Source organism: Oryctolagus cuniculus, chromosome 15, assembly GCF_051225735.1.
Source record: "Oryctolagus cuniculus isolate XC-2025 breed Fujian yellow rabbit chromosome 15, ASM5122573v1, whole genome shotgun sequence".
In the NCBI taxonomy this organism is placed as follows: domain Eukaryota; kingdom Metazoa; phylum Chordata; class Mammalia; order Lagomorpha; family Leporidae; genus Oryctolagus; species Oryctolagus cuniculus.
Window position 1 is genome coordinate 50,321,058 of NC_142881.1, and position 21,940 is coordinate 50,342,997.

At 40.9% G+C, this 21,940-nt stretch overlaps 1 protein-coding gene across 4 annotated transcripts in view; it reads right to left on the reverse strand.

The window, feature by feature from the left end:
* The window catches only part of IPMK (inositol polyphosphate multikinase), a 62,426-nt gene that overhangs the window by 9,245 nt on the left and 31,241 nt on the right, over nucleotides 1-21,940 (reverse strand). For 2 of the 4 annotated variants that reach the window (XM_089314860.1, XM_002718484.6), the window contains exons 3-4: nucleotides 13,074-13,170; nucleotides 1,009-1,181 (exon numbers count right to left, since the gene is read on the reverse strand). In XM_089314860.1, coding sequence (XP_089170986.1) covers nucleotides 1,009-1,181; nucleotides 13,074-13,170 — 270 coding nt within the window. The remainder of the gene's footprint in view (nucleotides 1-1,008; nucleotides 1,182-13,073; nucleotides 13,171-21,940) is intronic. The other 2 variants (XM_089314862.1, XM_089314861.1) reach the window with 1 other exon arrangement.

A 21,940-nucleotide genomic window follows, 5' to 3' on the forward strand; every position in this document is an offset into this window, starting at 1 on the left:
AAGATATAAGGAATATTTTTCTCATGTTTTTTGGTGCCAAATTACCATATAAACATAATATCATGTTTACTTTAAAAATCTACTTTGCACTTAACCTTAAAGCCTCTTTAAAACAAAATTACCAGAGTCACAGAATTGTGGTTGAAGCCTTCATTGGTTTATTAATCACCTACTATGGGCCAGGACTATTGAGACACTAACCGTGTTTCAGTCAACGAAAAATAAAAATCTCTGGGGCCGCTGCTGTGGCATAGCGTAAAGTTGCCGCCTGCAATGCCAGCATCCCATATGGGCGCTGGCTTGAGTCCTGGCTCCTCCACTTCCAATCAAGCTCTCTGCTATGGCCTAGTAAAGCACTGGAAGATGGCTCAAGTCCTTGGGCCCCTGCACCCACGTGGGAGACCCTGAAGAAGCTCCTGGCTTCATACTGGCTCCACTCCTGCCCTTGTGGCCATCTGGGGTGTGAACCAACAGATGGAAGACACCTTCTTCTCTCCTTTCTCTCTTTCTCTCTGCCTCTCCCTCTCTGTAACTCTGCCTTTCAAATAAATAAATAAATCTTGAAAAAAAAAAATCTCTGCCCTCTTGGAATGTCGAGTTGCATGCATGAACCCTCCAAATTTACACTGGTTGATAAATCTGCCTTCTGCCCCCATGATTCAGGTCTTGTTTTTACATGGGTTGTTATTTGTCTCCATTTGTATTAAATTGCTACCTACTCATCTGTTCTTAAACACAATCCACCTGGAAAGTGTCTTTACTTCTCCTACCACCCTGTTTTCTGAATGCTGTGGACTTTTTTTGAATGAAAAATAAAAAGTTTATTGCACAATTAAAAAAAAAATCCCTGCCCTCATAAGCTGACACACTGGGGAAGAGTCAATTTAATCCCAAAATATGCTGTCCTCTGATACACTGGTATTGTTATAATGACATCCATAATTTCCAAGGGAAGAACACGTGAAAAAAAAATCCATGTATTTTACTAATAACCATTCTTATTCTTACCCTCATGCCAAGCACCAGGAATCCAATTTCTTCCATTAATGGGTACTTGCTGACCTGTTGCTGAATCTTCTCAGACGATGCAAATGGATCATAGCTTTTTTGCCCTATTTTTACATCCATTATACAGGGCTTATTAAATTTGTGGGTCACATCTTCCAGTTTTAGGTATAAATCTGTGATCATAGAAAAACCCTAGTTAGTAATGCTTGTATTATTATGCAAGTGTCTGCCTGGGAAAACAAAAATGAGGAAATATTAAAACAGAGAAAACAGTTAAAATCAATCTGGAGTTAACAAATGGCATTATTCCAAATGAAAGGAAGACTGACCAATAAATTTATAACAAGTGTGAATATCATAGAGGAACTCTTACAAGAGAAATTTTTTTTAACTTTTATTTAATGAATATAGATTTCCAAAGTAAAGCTTATGGACTACATTGGCTCCCCACCCCCCATGACTTCCCTCCCACCCGCAACCCTCCCCTTTCCCACTCTCTCTCCCCTTCCATTCGTATCAAGATTCATTATCAATTTTCTATATATACAGAAGATCAGTTTAGTATACATTAAGTAAAGATTTCAACAGTTTGCACCCACATAGAAACACAAAGTGAAAAATACTGTTTGAGTACTCGTTATAGCATTAAATCTCAATGTACAGCACATTAAGGACAGAGATCCTACATGAGGAGTAAGTGCACAGTGACTCCTGTTGTTGACTTTACAAATTGACACTCCTGTTTATGGCATCAGTAATCTCCCTATGCTCCAGTCATGACTTTCCAAGGCTATGGAAGCCTTTTGAGTTCTCTGACTCTTATCTTATTTAGACAAGGTCATAGTCAAAGTGGAGGTTCTCTCCTCCCTTCAGAGAAAGGTACCTCCTTCTTTGAAGACCTGTTCTTTCCACTGGGATCTCACTCACAGAGATCTTTCATTTAGGTCTCTTTTTTTTGCCAGAGTGTCTTGGCTTTCCATGCCTGAAATACTCTCATGGGCATTTCAGCTGGATCCGCATGCCTTTAGGGCTGATTCTGAGGCCAGAGTGCTGTTTAGGACATCTGCCATTCTATGAGTCTGCTGTGTATCTCGCTTCCCATGTTGGATCTCTCTCCCCTTTATTTATTCTATCGGTTAGTATTAGCAGGCACTAGACTTGTTTATGTGATCCCTTTGACTCTTAGTCCTTTCATTATGATCAATTGTGAACTGAAATTGATCACTTGGACTAGTGAGATAGCATTGGTACATGCCACCTTGAACAAGAGAATTGTAACACTCAACATGAGAAAAAGGTATGAGGTAGATATAAGGCTTCCAAGGACATTAGAAAGGGAATGAGATTATTTCAAAAGTTGTTCCAGAATGCATTCATTTCCCCTTTGATATCATTTATGCCATCTATATTTCAGCAAATTTTAGTATTTTAGTTTTTTAATGATTTTTAAAAGTTTATATTCTTCAGTGCTAGTGTTGTGGCGTAGCAGTAGGACTGCCGCCTGTGACACAAGCATCCAATACTGTCGTTGGTTCAAGACCTGGTTAATCCACTTACTTTTTTTTTTTTTTTAAAGATTTTCTTTATTTATTGGAGAGGTAGAGTTACAGACAGTGAGAGGGAGAGAGAGAGAAAGGTCTTCCATCTGTTGGTTCACTCCCCAAATGGCTGCAAACAGCTAGAGTTGCACCGATACGAAGCCAGGAGCCAGGTGCTTCTTCCTGGTCTCCCATTGGGCCATCTGCTTTCCCAGGTCACAGCAGAGAGCTGGACTGGAAGAGGAGGAGCCAGGACGAGAACTGGCACCCATATTGAGTGACCCTAGGAAACTGTCATCACATCTATACCATAAGGTTATTATTTTTTACTTGTCAATTAGTAGAGGTTAAAAAAACAAACAATAAGCTGTTCATCTGCTAGACAGAGATGACAAAAGCTATAGTGAATATAAAACTGTGTAAGTCTTGAATATAAAGTTCCCATTTCTTCCTTCTCCTCTTCGAAAACAGAAATATAAATGTGAACTCTGTATATATCAGGATACAATATTTGCAGAATAAATGAGGGTTTGCCCTTCCCAAATATACTACACAGAACTTTGGACTTGGTCTTCCTAACAGTATAATAAAATTGAGTCATTCCTTCAGTAAATGGGACTATCACAGGTTTTATTTACTATTTATTTCGACTGCCCAAGATGCCTTTCTTTATCTTACTTTCAGGTTCTCAATACGCTTTATATGACTGGAATTGCCAAATTACTACTAGATTATTTATTCTTGGCTTTTAGAAGTAAATCTTTAATTTAAGGCCTAGTTGTCACTCCCCCATTCGCGGAGGAACGACACCAGATCCTGCGCTGTTCTCTTATCTGCTCGGCTCTTCCCAGGTTAGCTGCGGACGACACTGTCCTGGGTTAGCTGCCAGCCCCTCCACGGAGGTGGAGGGGTGGCACCCCCCGCCGCTTTCCCCGCCTTCGCGGAGGAGCGGCACACCGCTGGCTGGCTCTCTCGGGGGCTGCTCAGATGTTCCTCAGGTGTTCCTTCAGATGTTCCTGGTGCATGTTGTCTCTCCTCTCCTTATAGTCCTCTTCCACCAATCCCAACTCTGCTACCCATGTGCCAAGCATGTTGCTCTCCTCCAATCAGGAGCAGGATTAGCTCCTGCAGCTTATCAGTCAAACTGGCGAGAGGCAGCTGCATAGAGGTTGTTTGGTCTCTCTCTCAATGCCATATTGCGGGAGATCAGATGCATAGAATTAGTCCTAGTTCCAGTAATTTAGTGTAGTCTCAGTTGCTCCCCACACTAGTGAGGATTAGGTTAGTGTTTGCCTTAGTTCTTTTGTCAATTCTTTTTAATTGAAAATAAAAATCTCAGATTCTTATTTCTGCCTTTCCTTCTATGTTTTAAAAGTAAACATCAAGGGGCCGGTGCTGTGGCACAGTAGGTTAATCCTCGGCCTGAAGTGCTGGCATCCCATATGGGCACCGGCTCCAGTCCCAGCTGCTCCACTTCAATCCAGCTCTCTGCTGTGGCCTGTGAAAGCAGTAGAAGATGGCCCAACTGCTTGGGCCCCTGCACCCGCATGGGAGACCTGGAGAAAGCTCCTGGCTCCTGGCTTCGGATCAGCACAGCTCGGGCCATTGCGGCCAATTAGGGAGTGAACCAGCGGATGGAAGACCTCTCTCTCTCTCTTCCTCTCACTGTCTGTAACTCTACCTCTCAAATAAATAAATAAATACAACCTTAAATAAACAAACATCAAAGCCTGCTTTAGAGAGAATTCTTGCAGCAGCTTACCACAAGTGCTACTAAAAAAGGTAAACAGTGAAATGGGTCATGATCTGGGCCTTGAGATCTTTACTGATGTCTCAACAAGTTATCATGACAGAAAAAATATGAATATTCATTCACTGTGAAAAATGCAATTAGCAGATTCTTTCTATGGATTCGAGCTTTCTTCAAGGTAGACCATGCCTGAGATTCGGATATTAAAAATTCAAAGTCTCACAAGATGGTTAACACTGCACATGCTTGCAGCCAGCCCCTCTGGGTATAGAGTAGAGAAGTATCTTCCCATTTATAGGATTACAATAATGGATTACAAATTCAACGTAATGGTTTGTAACCAACATCTCCTTGAAGGAAAGGGAAAAGAAAAAATATGAGACTGTCTCACAAATTAGTAGCAGTAAGTATGTTTGTGAGGTTAGGAATCAAACTTATGATGAGCTGCAATGTAAAAAAGAATTACAGGTCATAGACAAAGAAATTTTAAAAAGCAGTGGACTAGACAGAACATCACTGTCATGGTGTCTACCTATCTCAAGAACTATTCTCAAACTCATAACAGTAAATGCTTTGGCTTTGCAATCACTGTCATACTTTGGGAATTTAATCCCTTGGCTATAGTCCCCAAAGCAAAAGTCAACACCTGCTACAAGCTTTGCTCATCTTGTCAATAAGGAACTGAGACTTAGCCATAATCTACTGGTAACCTTTGTGGGTTAACAGTGCTATATAACATGTAAATCTCTTAGTGGGGAGGTAGGAGATGGGATGACACAGGAAAACAGAGAAGAGAGGAGGAAGGATAAAGAAAATGAAGAAAATATACAGAGATCTCCTTTGGCCCAGATAGGTTTTGGTGTCTGGTTCCAAACCAGACACCCTTGGGCTCAGATGCATAGAACCTGACTTTTTTTCTTCTAACATATATCTATTTTATTTATTTGAAAGACAAAGGTACAGATAAACAAGGGTGATCTTCCATCCACTGGTTTACCTCCTAAATGACTGAAATGGCCAGGGCTAGGCCAGGCCGAAGCCAGGAGCCAGGAATTTCATCTGGGTCTCCTACATGGGTGACAGAGGCAAGTACTTGGGCCATCTTCTGCTGCTTTCCCAGTCACATTAGCAGGGAACTGAATTGCAAGTGGAGCAGCCAGGACATGAACCAACACCCATACAGGATGACAGTGTAGCAGGCGGAGGTTTAACCCACTACACCACAATGCCTGCCCCTACATGTTCACTTTCATGTCACTTCTGGTACCCTTATTAATAAACTTTTCCATTTTGATTACAGTTTAATTTTATACACAAAGAACTTTAACTGAAATGAAAGAAGTAATTGTTTTAGAAGCAAATAAATTAGGTTCAATTCTATCATTTGCTAGCCTGTGACCTCAATAGTATGTCTTTAAAACTTAATTGTGGCCAGCGCCACGGCTCACTAGGCTAATCCTTCGCCTTGTGGCACCGGCACACAGGGTTCTAGTCCCGGTTGGGGAGCCGGATTCTGTCCCGGTTGCCCCTCTTCCAGGCCAGCTCTCTGCTGTGGCCAGGGAGTGCAGTGGAGGATGGCCCAGGTGCTTGGGCCCTGTACCCCATGGGAGACCAGAATAAGTACCTGGCTCCTGCCATCAGATCAGCACAGTACGCCGGCCGCAGCGCGCCAGCCGTGGCGGCCATTGGAGGGTGAACCAACGGCAAAGGAAGACCTTTCTCTCTGTCTCTCTCTCTCACTATCCACTCTGCCTGTCAAAAACAAACAAACAAACAAACAAAAAACCCTTAATTGTATGTAAAATGGACATCATTATATACCAAAGAGATATCATGAAGGCTAAATGAGATACTATATTGTAAAGTGCTTAGCATAGTGTAGGTCCTAGTTTCATAAATGAAGATTATACACTCTCTCTCTGCCTCTCTGTAACTCTGCCTTTCAAATAAATAAATCAATAAATAAATCTTAAGGCAGGGGGGTGGGTGGCACTGTGGCATAGCGGGTGAAGCCACTGCCTGAAGTGCAGGAATCCCATATAGGTACTGGTTCTAGTTCCAGCTGCTCCACTTCCAATCCAGTTCTCTGCTACGGCCTGGAAAGGCAGTAGAAGATGGCCTGAGTCCTTAGGCCCCTGCACACCTGTGGGAGACACAGAGGAAGCTCCTGGCTCCTGGCTTCAGATCAGTATGGCTCTGGTTATTGCGGCCATCTGGGGAGTGAACCAGCAGATGGAATACCTCGTTCTCTCTCTCTCTCTCTCTGCCTCTCTATAACTCTGCCTTTCAAATAAATCTTTAAAAAAAAGAAAAAGTTAACAATGCTCTCTCTGCCAGGGCCACGGCTCATTTGGCTAATCCTCTGCCTGCAGTGCTGGCACCCCGGGTTCTAGTCCCGGTCGGGTGCCGTATGCTGTCCCGGTTGCTCCTCTTCCAGTCCAGCTCTTTGCTGTGGCCCAGGAGTGCAGTGGAAGGTGGCCCAGGTCCTTGGACCCTGTACCCACATGGGAGACCAGGAGGAAGCACCTGGCTCCTGATTTCAGATCGGCGCAGCGCACTGGCTGTGACAGCCATTTGGTGGGGTGAACCAACGGGAAAGGAAGACCTCTCTGTCTGTCTGTCTCTCTCTCTAACTCTGCCTGTCAAAAAAAAAAAAAAAAAAAAAGGAAGAAAGAAAGAGAAAAAGAAAACAATGCTCTCTCAATCTCTCCAAAATAACATGTTATTCATTCAATATGTAGTTAATGAACAAGGTACTCTTCTGGGATATATAACAGCAAAAGTCCTGTTTCAAAATTGTTTTTTTTTTTTTCTTTTAAAGATGTATTTATTTATTTGAAAGTCAGAAAGAGAGACCAAGTGGGAGAGACAGAGAGAGAGGAATCTTCCATCCACTAGTTTACCCCCTAAATGGCAGCAACAGCCAGGGCTGGGCCAGCTTAGGCTGAAGCCAGGAGCTAGGTTTCATCTGGGTCTCCCATGTGGGTACCTGGGCCCAAGCACTTGGCCTATCATTCACTGCTTTCCCAGGCAAATTAGCAGGGAGCTGGATAAGAAATGGAGCAGCCAGGACTTGATTCAGCACCCATATGGAATGCCAATGTCAACAGGGATGGCTTAACTCCACACAACAACAGTCCCTGAAGCTTTTTTTTTTTTTTTTAAGAAAAAAGCCATTGTGGAAAACAGTATGGAGATACCTCAGAAATCTGAATATAGAACTACCATATGACCCAGCCATCCCACTCCTGGAAATTTACCCAAAAGAGGGCCAGTGCTGTGGTGCAGTGAGTTAATGCTCTGGCCTGAAGCGCTGGCATCCCATATGGGTGCTGGTTCACGACCCAGCTTCTCCACTTCCTGTCCAGCTCTCTTCTGTGGCCTGGGAAAGCAGCACAAGATGACTCAAGTCCATGGGCCCCTGTACCCGCATGGGAGACCCGGAAGAAGCTCCTGGCTTCGGATTGGCACAGCTCCGGCTGCTGTGGCAAATTGGGGAGTGAACCATCGGATGGAAGACCTCTCTCTTTGACTCTCTGCCTCTCCTTTCTCTGTGTAACTCTGACTTTCAAGTAAAATAAATAAATCTTTAAAAAAAAAAAAGAAATTTACCTAAAGGAAAAGAAATCAGCATATGAAAGAGTCATCTATATCCCCATGTTTATTGCAGCTCAATTCACAATAGCTATGATATGGTCTCAATCCATATGCTTGTCAATTGAAGACTGGATAAAGAAATTATGTGATATATACACTACACTATGGTTAAAAAAAAAAAAAAAAGAAAAGGAAATCCTGTTGCTTTCAACAAAATAGAATCAACTGGAAAACATTATACTTAGTCAAATAAGCCAGACCCAAAAAGACAAATACTGTATGTTCTCCCTGATCTGTGGTAACTAGTGAGTACCTAAAATGTAATCTATAGAAGTGAAATTGACACTTTGACATATAATGACTTTAAACAGCCCTTGTCTCCACTTCTGAGGAACAGGTTGTTTGTTTATTTTTTTCATACTATTTGTTGAACTCTGTTCTTAGTGTAGGGTTAACCTTCTATGTATAAAGTTAATTGAAAACAGATCTTAGTAAAAAATAATGGGTACAGGAGAGGGAGGACGAAGAAGGGTGGGAGTGAAGGTGGGAGGAAGGGTAGAGTGGGAAGAATCACTATGTACCTAAATTTGTATTTATGAAATGCATCAAGCTTGTATACCTCAAATAAAAGGTTTTTGGGGAAAAAAACAAAAGAATTCAGTGGAAATAGCATTATATGTATCATAATTTTGGTGCAAATCTGGCACTCATTATACATGTTAATTTTACCTATAAGCATTTTACCTGTAAGCATATTAAACATGCACACAACTGTTAAATATTAAAATCTGCTGTGTTAGGTCACCAAGGGGTCCAGGTTGAACTTTAATACTAAGCAAAAAAAAAAAATTAAGTTGATTTTTTGGCATCTACACACACTTCAAGATAAGACAAGCATAATTTAATAAAAAATCAAAAGATATAGTCACAATTCAATTAGACTATCCAATCCTGAAGCTAATAGCAAGCCTTGACCTGCAGTTAAATATTAACAAGAACATAGTACTTATTATGTATTGATTTTTGTCTCAAATTAAAATAACTTGTTAAATCATAACTTCAAAACATCAACTGATCACTAATCTCAAGCAGGCCCTTAATGTTGCCCAGCTGTTATATACAGTTCCCAAATCTACCCACTTTTCCATCCTCTGGGATTACTGTTTGACACTTTCATCCTCATCTATCTCCCAGGCTGCCTTTTTTTTAATTCTGAAGAAAAAAATTACAGATTAGTTTAACATCATATATGCTAAATATTACTGCAGTAAATATGAGAGCTGTTTTGGTTTATTCATTCCATTTTAATGTAAAAAGATGTTGTCAAATATGGTCTATCTGGAATAGTTTAGGTTCACTCTGACCTAGGTCAAATATATAAAGTAGCCTGTATTAACATGTTTGGAAAACAGCTTTTAAAATATTTACTATGAGGCACATTAAAAAAGATATAATTTTGAGTATTTAAAAAGCTGATATTTACATATGTAAAAATGTATACGTACAAATCCTGAAAACAGATACCACAATTAAGTAGATTTACTTTTTAAGGTTATCTAAATTCTATTTAGGACAACTGATTTTTTTAAGACAAGTCTTTTTTGTTTATTTTATTATTATCTTATTTATTTGAAAGGCAGAGTTACAGAGGGATAAATGAGAGAGAGAGAGAGAGAGAGAGAGAGAGAGAGATATCTTCCATCTGCTGGTTCATTCCCCAAACGGCTGCAACGGCCGGGACTGGACCAGGTCAATGTCAGAAGCCAGGAATTTCATCCAGGTCTCCCATGTGGGTACAGTGGCCCAAGGACTTGGGCCATCCTTTGCTGCTTTCCTAGGCACATTAGCAGGGAGTTGGATAGGAAGTAGAACATTCGAACAGGTGCCCATATGGGATGCCGGCATTGCAGGCGGTGGATTTACTTGCTGCTATGCCAAAATGTTGGATCCAGAACAACTGATTCTTACAAAGATGATCTTTCAGTAGCCTAATAACTGATACTATAAATCCCAAATCTAAGAGAAACTCTATAAAATTTAATATTAGTATAGTAAATAAACTATTCATTAATAGGTGAAGCTCATTTTTAGAGTTAGCAATAACTAAGAATACAGTTAAGTTTAAGAGGCTATAGCCAATAATCTAAAATTTAACTCTTTGTAAATAATACAGGGGGAGGCATTGGGCACAGCAGCTAAAATGTTGCTTGGAGGCCTTGCCTGTCATATCAGATTGCCTAAATTAGAGTCACAGCTCTACTCCTAATTATAGCTTCCTGCTAACGTACACCCTAGAAGACAGCAGAAGATGGCCGAAGCAGTGGGTCTCTGCTAACCAAGTGAGAGAGATGAACTGTGTTCCCAGATCTTGGCTTCAACCTGGCCCTGCCTGGCCATTGCAGGCATTTGTGGAGAGAACCAGCAGAAGATCTCTGAACCTCCCTCTTCCTCTCTCTGCCTTGGAAATTATACAACACTACTGTGGATGAAGGAAACTTTTCTGTTTTGTTAAATGTATATAACTAGTCTAACTAAACAAACATAAATTGACATATACTATTTTATAATATGCTAGATATATATAAAAAAAAACCTCCCTTAAGCTAATTTTCTTCTAGCGGAATAAAGTTTCAACAATCTAGGAAAGAGAGGCAGAAAATTTCCCAGTACCACAGGATGAAAAATGTAAACATCTGAATTATCGGAAAAATATTAAAAACTTACAGATAACAGTAAATATGGAAAATGTCATCTTTTTTAAAGAAAAGACAAGGGGAAGGGCATTTAGGGAACTGAAGTCTTAGATCCTCAATGAATATTAAGGATTTAATAAATTATATAAATACAGGGGCCAATTTCTATTAGATTTTTGTCTACTATATCTTGACTATCTACTAGGTATTAGCTTCATCTTTATTTCTGAACTTTCCAAAAAAGAAAGGCCAAATAAGGAACCAAGGCCCCCTATGAAGCTAAGTGGAAAACCACAGAAGTTTCTGCTTTTTCATGTTAATCATCAACCATTTCTGAGAACAGAAGCTGAAAGTAAAAAGAATTACAAGTTGAGACTTTAAGCCCTCAAATCTAGGGTAACAGAGATGGGAGAGAACAAACTTGTAGGCCAGCTTGTGTTATGAAATTCAACTTCTGTTTCACAAAACTTCACTGGTAGCTAGATCTAGAAACCTACCAACCCAGCAGGCTGAAGCTTGCATTTGAAAACAATTTGCTCAAATCAGCTTGATGTTATTCTTTCAAATAACTACCAATATCTAAAGATACATGTACTGTGTGTCTATATACAAGTACAAATGAGATTTATCATATCTAACTGGCCTAAGTCATCAAAGATGACTTCATTACCAAAAATTGTGATGTTTGGAAAAAAAAAAACACTAGTCATGTCCTAAAAATAGATAATGGTGCTGACTATACAATTGTAAATACAGTAAAACCAATGGAATTTTATGATTTAAATGGCTGAGTTTTATAGTATGTAAATTATCTCGATAAAGCTGTCATAAAAAAGTCAGAGAGAAAAAAAGCCTTTCTTACTTACTGGTCAGTACATTCTCATGACCAAAGTTATGCAACAATTTTGTTGAATAATTTGGCTTTCAGTATTTTCCTACTTCTAACATATTACTACTATGAAGTCTAAAAAATTCTAACAGTTTGAAAACATGTATCCTAAGTCCATAAAATGCCCAGACTAAAGAAAAATCAGTCAGTAAATAATGTCATTAATTCAATGAGAAAGAGAAACAGACACATCAGGGGAGGAAGTGGCAGGAGGGAAGCAGAGAAATACAGGCTGAGCACCCCTAATGAGAAAATCTAAAATGCAAAATATTTTAAAATGCGAGACCTATTGACTGCCAATACAACACCACTAATGGAAAATCCCACACCTGACCTCATGTGGCAGGTCATAGTCAAAACAAAGGGAACACCAAAAACACTGTAAAAATTTACCTTCAAGTTATGTGTATAAGACACAAACAAACATAAATAAATTGTGTTTAGACTTGGGTCTCATTCCCAAGATATCTCATAGTGTATGTTGAAATGTTCCAAAATCTGAAACATTTCTGTCCCAAGCACTTCACATAAGGGTTTCTCAACCTGTACACAGCTAAAGAGCCTCAACTCACTTTCTTTTTTTCCACACAACAGACTCCTAAATACTCAAGGGAGCCAAGAACTTACTATCACCTAGGTAAGAATACTCCCAAGGAGACACAGATTTCCCATTAATGACTTAATGATACTTGGCAAAGAAAGTCAATGAATGAAAGCAAAAGAACTGAAAGGAACCAGCTCAAACTGGTTCCTCCAATACAGAACTGCATAATCCTCCAATACAGAACTGCATAATCAAAATGTCTTGAGAGTTAGGCCTAAAAATTTGGATTTTAATCAGGCTATAGGTTATTCTCCTCCCCTGCTCCCCGCCCCCCAGATGTATTTATTTACTTGAAAGGCAGAGTTAGCGGGAGGAAACAAAGAGAGAGAGAGATCTGCCATCCTCTGGTTCACTCCCCAGATGGCCACATAGGAGCCTGAAACTCCATCCAATGTGGGTACAAGGGCCCAAGCATTTGGGCATCTTCCACTGCTTTCCCAGGAGCATTAGCAGAGAGCTGGACACGAAGTGGAGCAACCAAGATTGTAAATTATGGCATACACGTTATTCTTAAAGCCATTCAAGTTTGAAATCCTTTCTATCCATTGTCATCAGTGGTTTGGCAGTCCTGTTTCTCCATTAATAATTACATTTTGTCTGCTTTGGCAAAGGCCTTTAAGGGGCAAATACTGCTTCAAGCATTAACTAATGTTAAAAGAAAAATTCTGTGTCCTTAATATAGATCACTTTATCCTCCATGAAACTTTGACCAGTGTTTTTCAGAAGGCTGCAATTTAAAGCCTGGAGGTGAGGGATAAAGGCTTACGTTAAGAAATAGGGATGGAGTCATGGAGAGAAAACAGTTTTCTTATTTTTTTATCATTGAAAACGCAAATGAAAAGCAAGTATATTGTTCTGCTTAGTAGACAAAGGATAGAAAATATGTATTCTGTATTTTCATAATGCCCAATTAGTTTAGTTTTACATAAAGCCTTTTGAAAAACCTACTTTCCTGAATTACAACTAAAAATGAAGGTTTTTAAGAGAACATTACCATTTGGTGCAGTGGGAGGTGACCAAATGCCATAATATTTTGGCAAATATTTTCGTAGTTCTAGAAGAACACTGTCACTACAATCAGCAGCATACACCTGGAACAAAAATATAACGCTTGTTAGTTTCTCATAACATTCTATTTAATAGCCCTACATATTTCTCAACAAATACAACTGAGTCACTGTTCATGTGGTATAAGTTTTCAGCTGGAAGTAAATTTGAATTAAGTAAAAGAGATGATTGTGTCTCTAGTAAAAAAAAAAAAAAATATGTATTATCTGCAGAACACTCCTTTGGCTATCTAATTCCAGGCTTTCACTGTCCTTGAACTGTTTTACAACTGTGAAAGTTGCAATAAATGATAACAAATGCAAAATAATTCTTGTCCCTAACATGCAAATAATTCTGGCCATAGGAGATGCAGGTGACTTCCTTCCATACTCCAAAGGAAGAGGAGAACTTTGTATACAAATCTAAATTCATATCATCTTCTTTCTATTCCATATAAATTTGCGCTTCCTTCTCTTCTCTTTTAAAACAACTGTAACAGAGCCAGCTCTGTGGTATAGAAGGTTAAGCCTCTGCCTGCAGTGTCAGCATCCCATATTGGCTGCTCCACTTCAATCCAGCTCCCTGCTAATGCACCTGGGAAAGCAGCGGAAGATGGCCCAACTACTTGGGTCCCTGGGAGACACAGAAGAAGCTCCTGGCTCCTGGTCCAGCCCCAACTGTTGTGGCCATTTGGGGAGTCAAACAGAGGATGGGAGGTCTCTCTGTCTCTCTTAGTCTCTCCTCTCTATATCTCTGCCTTTCAAATAAATATTTAAAAAAAAAAAAACAGCTGTAACATCTGCCTAGTTTCCTCATTAAATATATTAAGTTAAATACATGTTTATATCAATAAGGGAACTGATTTTCACCTTTTTAAAAATATTACCCTTCAACATAGTAAGTTTAATTTTTGCACACTTAATTCCTTGATTTATAACCACTAATGATTCTAGAAGATGCTAGAAAATTCTAGATAATCCTGGAGCCAGGTTCTAGTTTTATTCCCATAAAGTGAACAAAATATTTTTGTTTTAAAAATGACTTGTGGGGGCCGGCGCCGCGGCTCACCAGGCTAATCCTCCACCTTGCAGCGCTGGCACACCGGGTTCTAGTCCCGGTTGGGGAGCCGGATTCTGTCCCGGTTGCCCCTCTTCCAGGCCAGCTCTCTGCTGTGGCCAGGGAGTGCAGTGGAGGATGGCACAAGTGCTTGGGCCCTGCACCCGCATGGGAGACCAGGAGAAGTACCTGGCTCCTGCCATCGGATCAGTGCGGTGCGCCGGCCGCAGCGCGCCAGCTGTGGCAGCCCTTAGAGGGTGAACCAACGGCAAAAGGAAGACCTTTCTGTCTCTCTCTCTCACTGTCCACTCTGCCTGTCCAAAAAAAAAAAAAAAAGACTTATGGGGAGGACAGCATTGTGGTGTAGCGGGTAAAGCTGCCGCCTGCAGTGACAGCATCCCATATGGGCGCTGGTTGAAGTCCCAGCCACTCCACTTCCAATCCAGATCTCTGCTATGGCCTGGGAAAGCAGTAGAAGATGGCCCAAGGCCTTGGGACCCTGCACCTTCGTGGGAGATCAGGAAAAAGCTCCTGGCTCCTTCAGATCAGCTTCGGATCAGCGCAGCTCCGGCTACTGCGGCCAATTGGGGAGTGAACCAGCGGATGGAAAACTTTCCCCCGCCATCTCCCTCCCTCTCCCCTCCCCCCTGTGTAACTATGACTTTCAAATAAATAAATAAATCTTTAAAAAAAAGTGACTTGTGGGGTAGATATCTGGCATAACAGTTAAGACACCACTTGGGGGAGGGGTGCTGTGGGGCAGCAAGTTAAGCAGCCATATGCAGTGCCGACCTCCCACATGGGCACTGATTCGAGGCCCTGCTGCTTCTGCTTCCAATCCAGCTCCCTGCTTATGTGTCTAGGAAAGCAGCAAAGGATGGTCCAAGAACTTGGGCTTCTGCACCTACATGGGAGACCCAGAAGAATCCCCTGACTCCTGGCTTCAGCCAGGCACAGCCCCGGCCATTGTGGCCATTTGGAGAACAAACCAGTGGGTGGAAATCTCTCTGTCTCTTCCTCTCTCTCTGTCACTCTGCCTTTCAAATAAATAAATCAACTGTAAAATATATGTATTTTCAATTAAAAAGTTTTCATTTTATTTAAAAGACAGTGACAGAAATAGATCTTGCGATCACTGGCTCATTCCCCAAATGTCCACATTAACCAGGGTGAGTCAGGCTAAAGCCAGGAGCTGAGAACATCTTTTGGGTCTCTCATACAGGTGGCAAGGACCAAAATACTAAAGCCATCACCTGCTTTCTCCCAGGGTGTGCTATTAACAGGAAGTTGGATTTAAACAAAGCCAAGACTCAACCAAGCATTCAAATACAGTATGCAGATATCCCAAGTGGCATCTTAACTGCTGTGCTAACACTCACTTCTAAATTTTTTTTTTTAAAGTAACAGGACTGCTGTTGACATTGTGGCACAGAAGGTTAGCCATATCTTACAAAGCCAGCATTCCATACAGAAACACTAGTTTAATTCTCAGCTGCTCCACTTTTGATCCAGCTTCCAGATAATGAACGTGGGAAAGCAGGAAGTGATGGTACAAGTACTTGAGCCCCTGCCACCCATGTGGGAGGCTCCAATGGAATTCCTGGCTCTTGGCCTTGGCCTGTCCCAGCCTTAGCCATTGGGGCCATTTGGGGAGAGAACCAGCAGATGGAAGATTTCTTTCAAATAAAATAAATCTCTCTTTAAAAACTAACAGTACTGGTATTTATCTTGCCTGTCATGTTGCAGTAATCTAAAAGCCTTTCCACAAAGGTCGAACAATAATAAAAAGAGTGCAATAGAGGCCAGCGCTGTGGCATGGTGGTTAAGCTGCTGCCCGCAGTGCTGGCATCCCATATGGGTGCCGGTTCAAGTCCCGGCTGCTCCACTTCCTATCCATCTCTCTGCTATGGCCTGGGAAAGCAGTAGAAGATGGCTGAAGTTCTGAGCCCCTGCACCAGTGTGGGAGACCCAGAAGAAGCTTCTGGCTTCAGATTGGCACAGCTCTGGCCACTGCAGCCAATTAGGGAGTGAACTAGCGGATGGAAGACACTCTCTCTCTCTGCCTCTCTTTCTCTGTGTAACTCTTTCAAATAAATAAATAAATAAATAAATAAATCTAAAAAAAAAAAAAAAAAACAGTGTAACAAATATTTTCTTAAATGCATAGAATTCCAGGGGGCATGAGGTTCGGACAATCAACAAATCCTGAAAATGTTTGGGCTTCACAGTGGTTCACTATGAGGCCGTGAACCTTTGAAAGGACCCCTGAGCTTAGGGACCAAGCAGACCTGAGGACAGAGTTACTACACTAAAACATGGATAATAAATTTTAAAAAATCTTAAAAACTGAATAGTGAAAACTCTGACTTCCTTTTCCCTTCCCCAACCACTACAACACTTCAAGAATGCTGGCATGCCAGGCTGACTGAGAAAAACAGGGAAGCGGCAAATAAAAACAGGAAAGAAAAGGGAACGATAATTAGATTTAGCAGAAAGAGCAACAATAAAATATTACGAAGAACTCTGTCAAGTGGGTAATTCCAAATAAAAAACAAAATCGACTAGTTCAGGGGCCAGTGTTGTGGGGCAGCAGGTTAAGGCCACCTGCAATGCCAGTATTTCATGAGCAACTGTTTGAACCCAGGCTGCTTAGCTTCTGATCCAGCTCTCTCTGCTAATGTGCCTGGGAAGGTGGCAGATAATCCCCCAAGTTCTTGGACCTCTGCTACCCATGTGGAAGACAAGAATGGAATTCCAGGCTCCTGACTTTGGCCTGACACAGCTCTGGCAGTTGCTGCCATTTGGGGAGTAAATCAGTGGATGGAAGAGCTCTCTCTCTAACTTCACTCTCCTCCAAATCCTTAAAAAAAAAAAAAAAAAAGTTTCTTCCCTTTTCCTTTCTCTTCTACTATTCTTCTCCACCTAGAGGCTGACTTGAATTAACTGTATCAGTGGAGACCATTCCCGCTTGCCAATGGGAGCAGGTTCAAGTCCTGGCTGCTCCAGTTCCAATCCAGCTCCTGCTAACACACCTGGGAAAGCAGTGGAAGATGGCCCAAGGGCTTGGGCCCCTGCATCCAAGTGGGAGACCCAAAAGAAGCTCCTGGCTCCTGCTTTAGCTTGGCTTAGCCCTAGCCATTGCAGCCATTTGGGGAGTGAACCAATGTTTGAAAGATCTGTTTCTTCCTGTCTCTTTATAACTCTGCCTTTCAAACAAACAAACAAAAAATCATCTTTTAAAGATTTATTTTAGTGGGTTAACACCCTGGCCTGCAGCATCAGCATCCTATACAGGCACCAGTTCGAGACCCAGCTGCTCTACTTCTGATCCAGCTCTCTGTTATGGCCTGGAAGAGCAGTAGAAAATGCATCTGCGTGGGAGGCCTAGAAGAAGTTCCTGGCTCCAGATCGGCGCAGCTTCAGCCGTTGCAGTCAATTGGGGAGTGAACCATCGGATGGAAGACCTCTCGTTCTCTCTCTCTCTTTGCCTCTCCTTCTCTAACTCTTTCAAATTAGACTGCTAATATAAAAATAGTATATAAATATCTGTTTCATTCTTATATACTGGAAATCACTGGGAAACTTAATTATAAACAAATAGAATATACAATGAAACTAAGATACTTATAAGGAATACAACAATCTATGTATAAGACTTGTATAGAGGCCGGCGCCGCAGCTCACTAGGCTAATCCTCCACCTAGCGGCGCCGGCACACCAGGTTCTAGTCCCGGTCGGGGCGCCGGATTCTGTCCCGGTTGCCCCTCTTCCAGGCCAGCTCTCTGCTGTGGCCAGGGAGTGCAGTGGAGGATGGCCCAAGTGCTTGGGCCCTGCACCCCATGGGAGACCAGGAAAAGCACCTGGCTCCTGGCTCCTGCCATCGGATCAGCCTGGTGCGCCGGTCGCAGCGCGCCGGCCGCGGCGGCCATTGGAGGGTGAACCAATGGCAAAGGAAGACCTTTCTCTCTGTCTCTCTCACTGTCCACTCTGCCTGTCAAAAAAAAAAAAAAAAAAGACTTGTATAGAGTAAACACAATCTATGTAGAAGACTTGTATAGAGTAAACACTTTCTTCAAAAAGGCAGCAGCATACAGTAGCTTAAAGTGCAGATTCTAGAGTCAGACTGCCTACATTCAAATCCTGGGGCCACCATTTACTGATCTTAGTCAAAGTAATTAAACTAGTTGCACTTTGGTGTGTACATCTATAAAATGGGGACAACAGTATTTAATTTGCATGTTGTTGTGAACTGATATTGGTAAAGCACTACAGGAGTATCTAGCAAAGGTTCTGCATGTGTTCAATAAAATAACATCAAAGAATAAATGGAGATAAATGTCATGAGGATGATTCAATATAGTCAAAACATGGATTCTCACCACAATAATCCTAAAGCTGTACCCTACGAAATTTATATTCATTAAATAAAAGCATTCTAAAACAAACAAACAAACAAAAAACACCATGGATTCTCTTAAAAGTAATTTACAGTTCCATATTTCAGTAAGAAAAACAAACCAAGGGCAAAATGAGTAAAAGTTATAAAGAAAAAAATTCTTTTTATTTTGTAAAGATTTATTTATTTGAAAGAGAGAGTTACAGAGAGATAGAGACAGAGGGAGGGAGGCGGGGGGGGGGGAGGTTTTCCATCCTCTAGTTAACTCCCCAAATGGCCACAACAGCTGGAGCTGAGCTGATCTGAAGCCAGCAGCAAGGAGCTCCTTCCGGGTCTCTCATATGGATGCAGGGGCCCACTGCTTCCTCAGGCGCACTGGCAAGGAAGAGGATCAGAAGTGGAGCAGCTGGGACACAAACCAGCAACCATGATACCGGCACTACAGGCCAGGGTTTTAACCCAATGCACCACAGTACTGGCTCCAAAGAGAAAATTTTTGGACTATAAATGAATACAAACAAACCAAAGGGGCAGGCATTTGGTGCAGCAGTTAAGATGCAGCTCAGGACACTCACTTCCCACGTGAGTTCAAGTCCCAGTTTCTCTGCTTCTGACTTGCTTCCTGCTAATGTGCACCCTAGGTGGGAACAGGTGCTATGACTCAAGTACTTGGGTCCCTACCACTCACAAAAGGAGACTAAGATGGAGTTCCAGACTCCTTCTGTTGTATGAATCTGGAGAGTGAACCAGTAGGTGGAAGATTTCTCTCTGTACTGCAAATAAAATTAAATCAATAAAAATGTTTTTTAACAATGAAAATACATTGGATAGCAATAGCAATTAGGCACATAGAATAGTAAAATCTCATCTATTAATGTTTGGTAAAAATTTACTTTATTTGTATTAAAATATATTTTATTTATTTCCCCCCCCCAAAAAAAACATTTTATTTGAGGAATACAAACTTCATGCATTTCATTAAGTACAACTTTAGAAATATAATGATTCTCCCCACCATACCCGCATTCCCCCCCCTTCCTCTTCCATTCTCAGTCCCATTCTCCACTAACATCCATTTTCAATTAACTTTAAACACAGAAGACCCACTCTATACTAAGTAAAGAGATCAACAATTAACACACACAAAAAAAACTTTCTCAAAAGTCGACACAAGGGCTATTCAAAGTCATTGCATCTAAAAGTTCATTTCATTTTTTCTAGAAACTTAATAAACTTTAAAGAAGCACCCAAGAACAATACACCTTTTGCAAGCACTTAGACATGACTATACCTTATGAGACATAAGAATATCCCCTACTTTATATATTAAAAGAAAGTAAGTCCTTGAGAATGAGTTTTATCATTAATTAAGGAAGCACCTAAGAAAACAAGCAATGTAGCTGGACTTCGGCATAACTAAAACTAAAACTCATGAGACATAAGAATACCCTCCACTTAATGCTAAACCGAAATAAATCTGTAAGAACACATTTTATTGTTAACTCTTTGAGGACAGATGTCCTGCATGGGAAGTTAGTGTGCAGTGACTCCTGTTGTTAATTTAACAATTCACACTCATGTATGATGTCAGTGATCACCCAAGGCTCCTGACATGAGCTGCCTAGGCTAGGGAAGCCTTTTGAATCCACAAACTCTGTCAGTATTTAGACAAGGCCATAAGCAAAGTACTTCCTAATGTGATGACCATGTCTTTCTACTGGGGTCTCACTCACAGAGGTCCTTCATGTAGGACATTTTTTGCCACTGTGTCTTGGGTTTCCATGCTTGAAATGCATTTGTGGGATTTTCAGCAAGAATAGAATGCCTTAAGAGCTGATTCTGAGGTCAGAGGCTACTTAAAGCAACTGTCATTCTGAGTCTGCTGTGTGGACTTCTTCACATGTTGGTGCATTTACTCCTTTTTAATTCTATTATTAAATACCACTTAATTCTATTTATATGTTCACTTTACCATTTAATCCTATCTATATGATCACTTTACCGCTTAATCTTACCCATATGATCACTTTAACACTTAAAATGCTATGTTTACCACCCAGCTTAAGGGGATCTGGGATTCCATGACAAATTTTTAACTGTACCCTTAGAAGTCATGGGAATGTATGCAGAACTATACAGCTTTACAGTTACAAACTTCATACACTTCACAATTACAACTTTAGGAACATAGTGTTATTCCCACCGTGCCCACCCTCCCACCCCTCTTCCTCCTTCATCTCTTACTCGCTTACTCCCAGTCTCATTTTCTACTAACATCTATTTTCAACTAACCTTATATGCAAATGATTAACTCTTAAGTTAAGAATTCAACAAATAAAATGAAAAACAAACTCTCAACAGTCAAGACAAGGGCTGTTCAAGTCACTGCTTCTCAAGTGTCAATTTCACTTCTATAGATTGCCTTTTAGGTTCTCTATTAGCTATCACAGGTCAGGGAAAATATATGGTATTTGTCCTTTTGGGACTGCCTCATTTCACTAAGCATGATGCTTTCCAGATTCATCCATTTTGTTGCAAAAGACCGGATTTTTTTTTTAAATTGTTGTGCAGTATTTCATGGTGTATATATCCCACTTCTTTATTCAGTCTTCAGTTATCAGGCATTAGGGTTGATTCCATGTATTAGCTATTGTGAATTGATCTGCAATAAACACTGGGCTGCAGATAACTCTTTCATATGCTGATTTCATTTCTCTTGGGTAAATTCCCAGGAATGGGATGTCTGGGTCACATGGTAGGTCTAAGTTCAGATTTCTGAGATCTCTCCATACTGTCTTCCATAGTGGCTTTATCAGTTTACATTACCTCCAACAGTGGATTAGGGTACTTTTTTCCCAACATCCTCCCCAGCATTTGTTGTTTGTTGTTTTCTGTATGAAAGCCATACTAACAGAGGTGAGGCGAGACCTCATTGTGGTTTTGATTTGCATTTCCCTGACAGCTACACAGCTACTGATCCTGACCATTTTTTCAAGTGTATGTGGCTACTTGGATTTCCTCTTTTGAAAAATGTCCGTTTAAGTCCTTGGCCCATTTATTAACTGGGTTGTTAGTTTTGTTGTTGTGGTGTTTCTTAATCTCTTTATATATTCTGATTATTAATCCTTTATCAGTTGTATAGTTTACAATTAATTTCTCTCATTTTTTGGTTGCCTCTTCACCTTCCTGAGTGTTTCTTTTATAGTACAGAAGCTTCTCAGTTTGATGTAATCCTAGTTGCTAATTTTGGCTTTGACTGCCTATGCCTCTGGGGTCTTTTCCATGAACTCTCTGTCTATCCCAATGTCTTACAGGGCTTCCCCAATGTTCTCTAGTAATTTGAGGGCATCAGGTCATAGAGT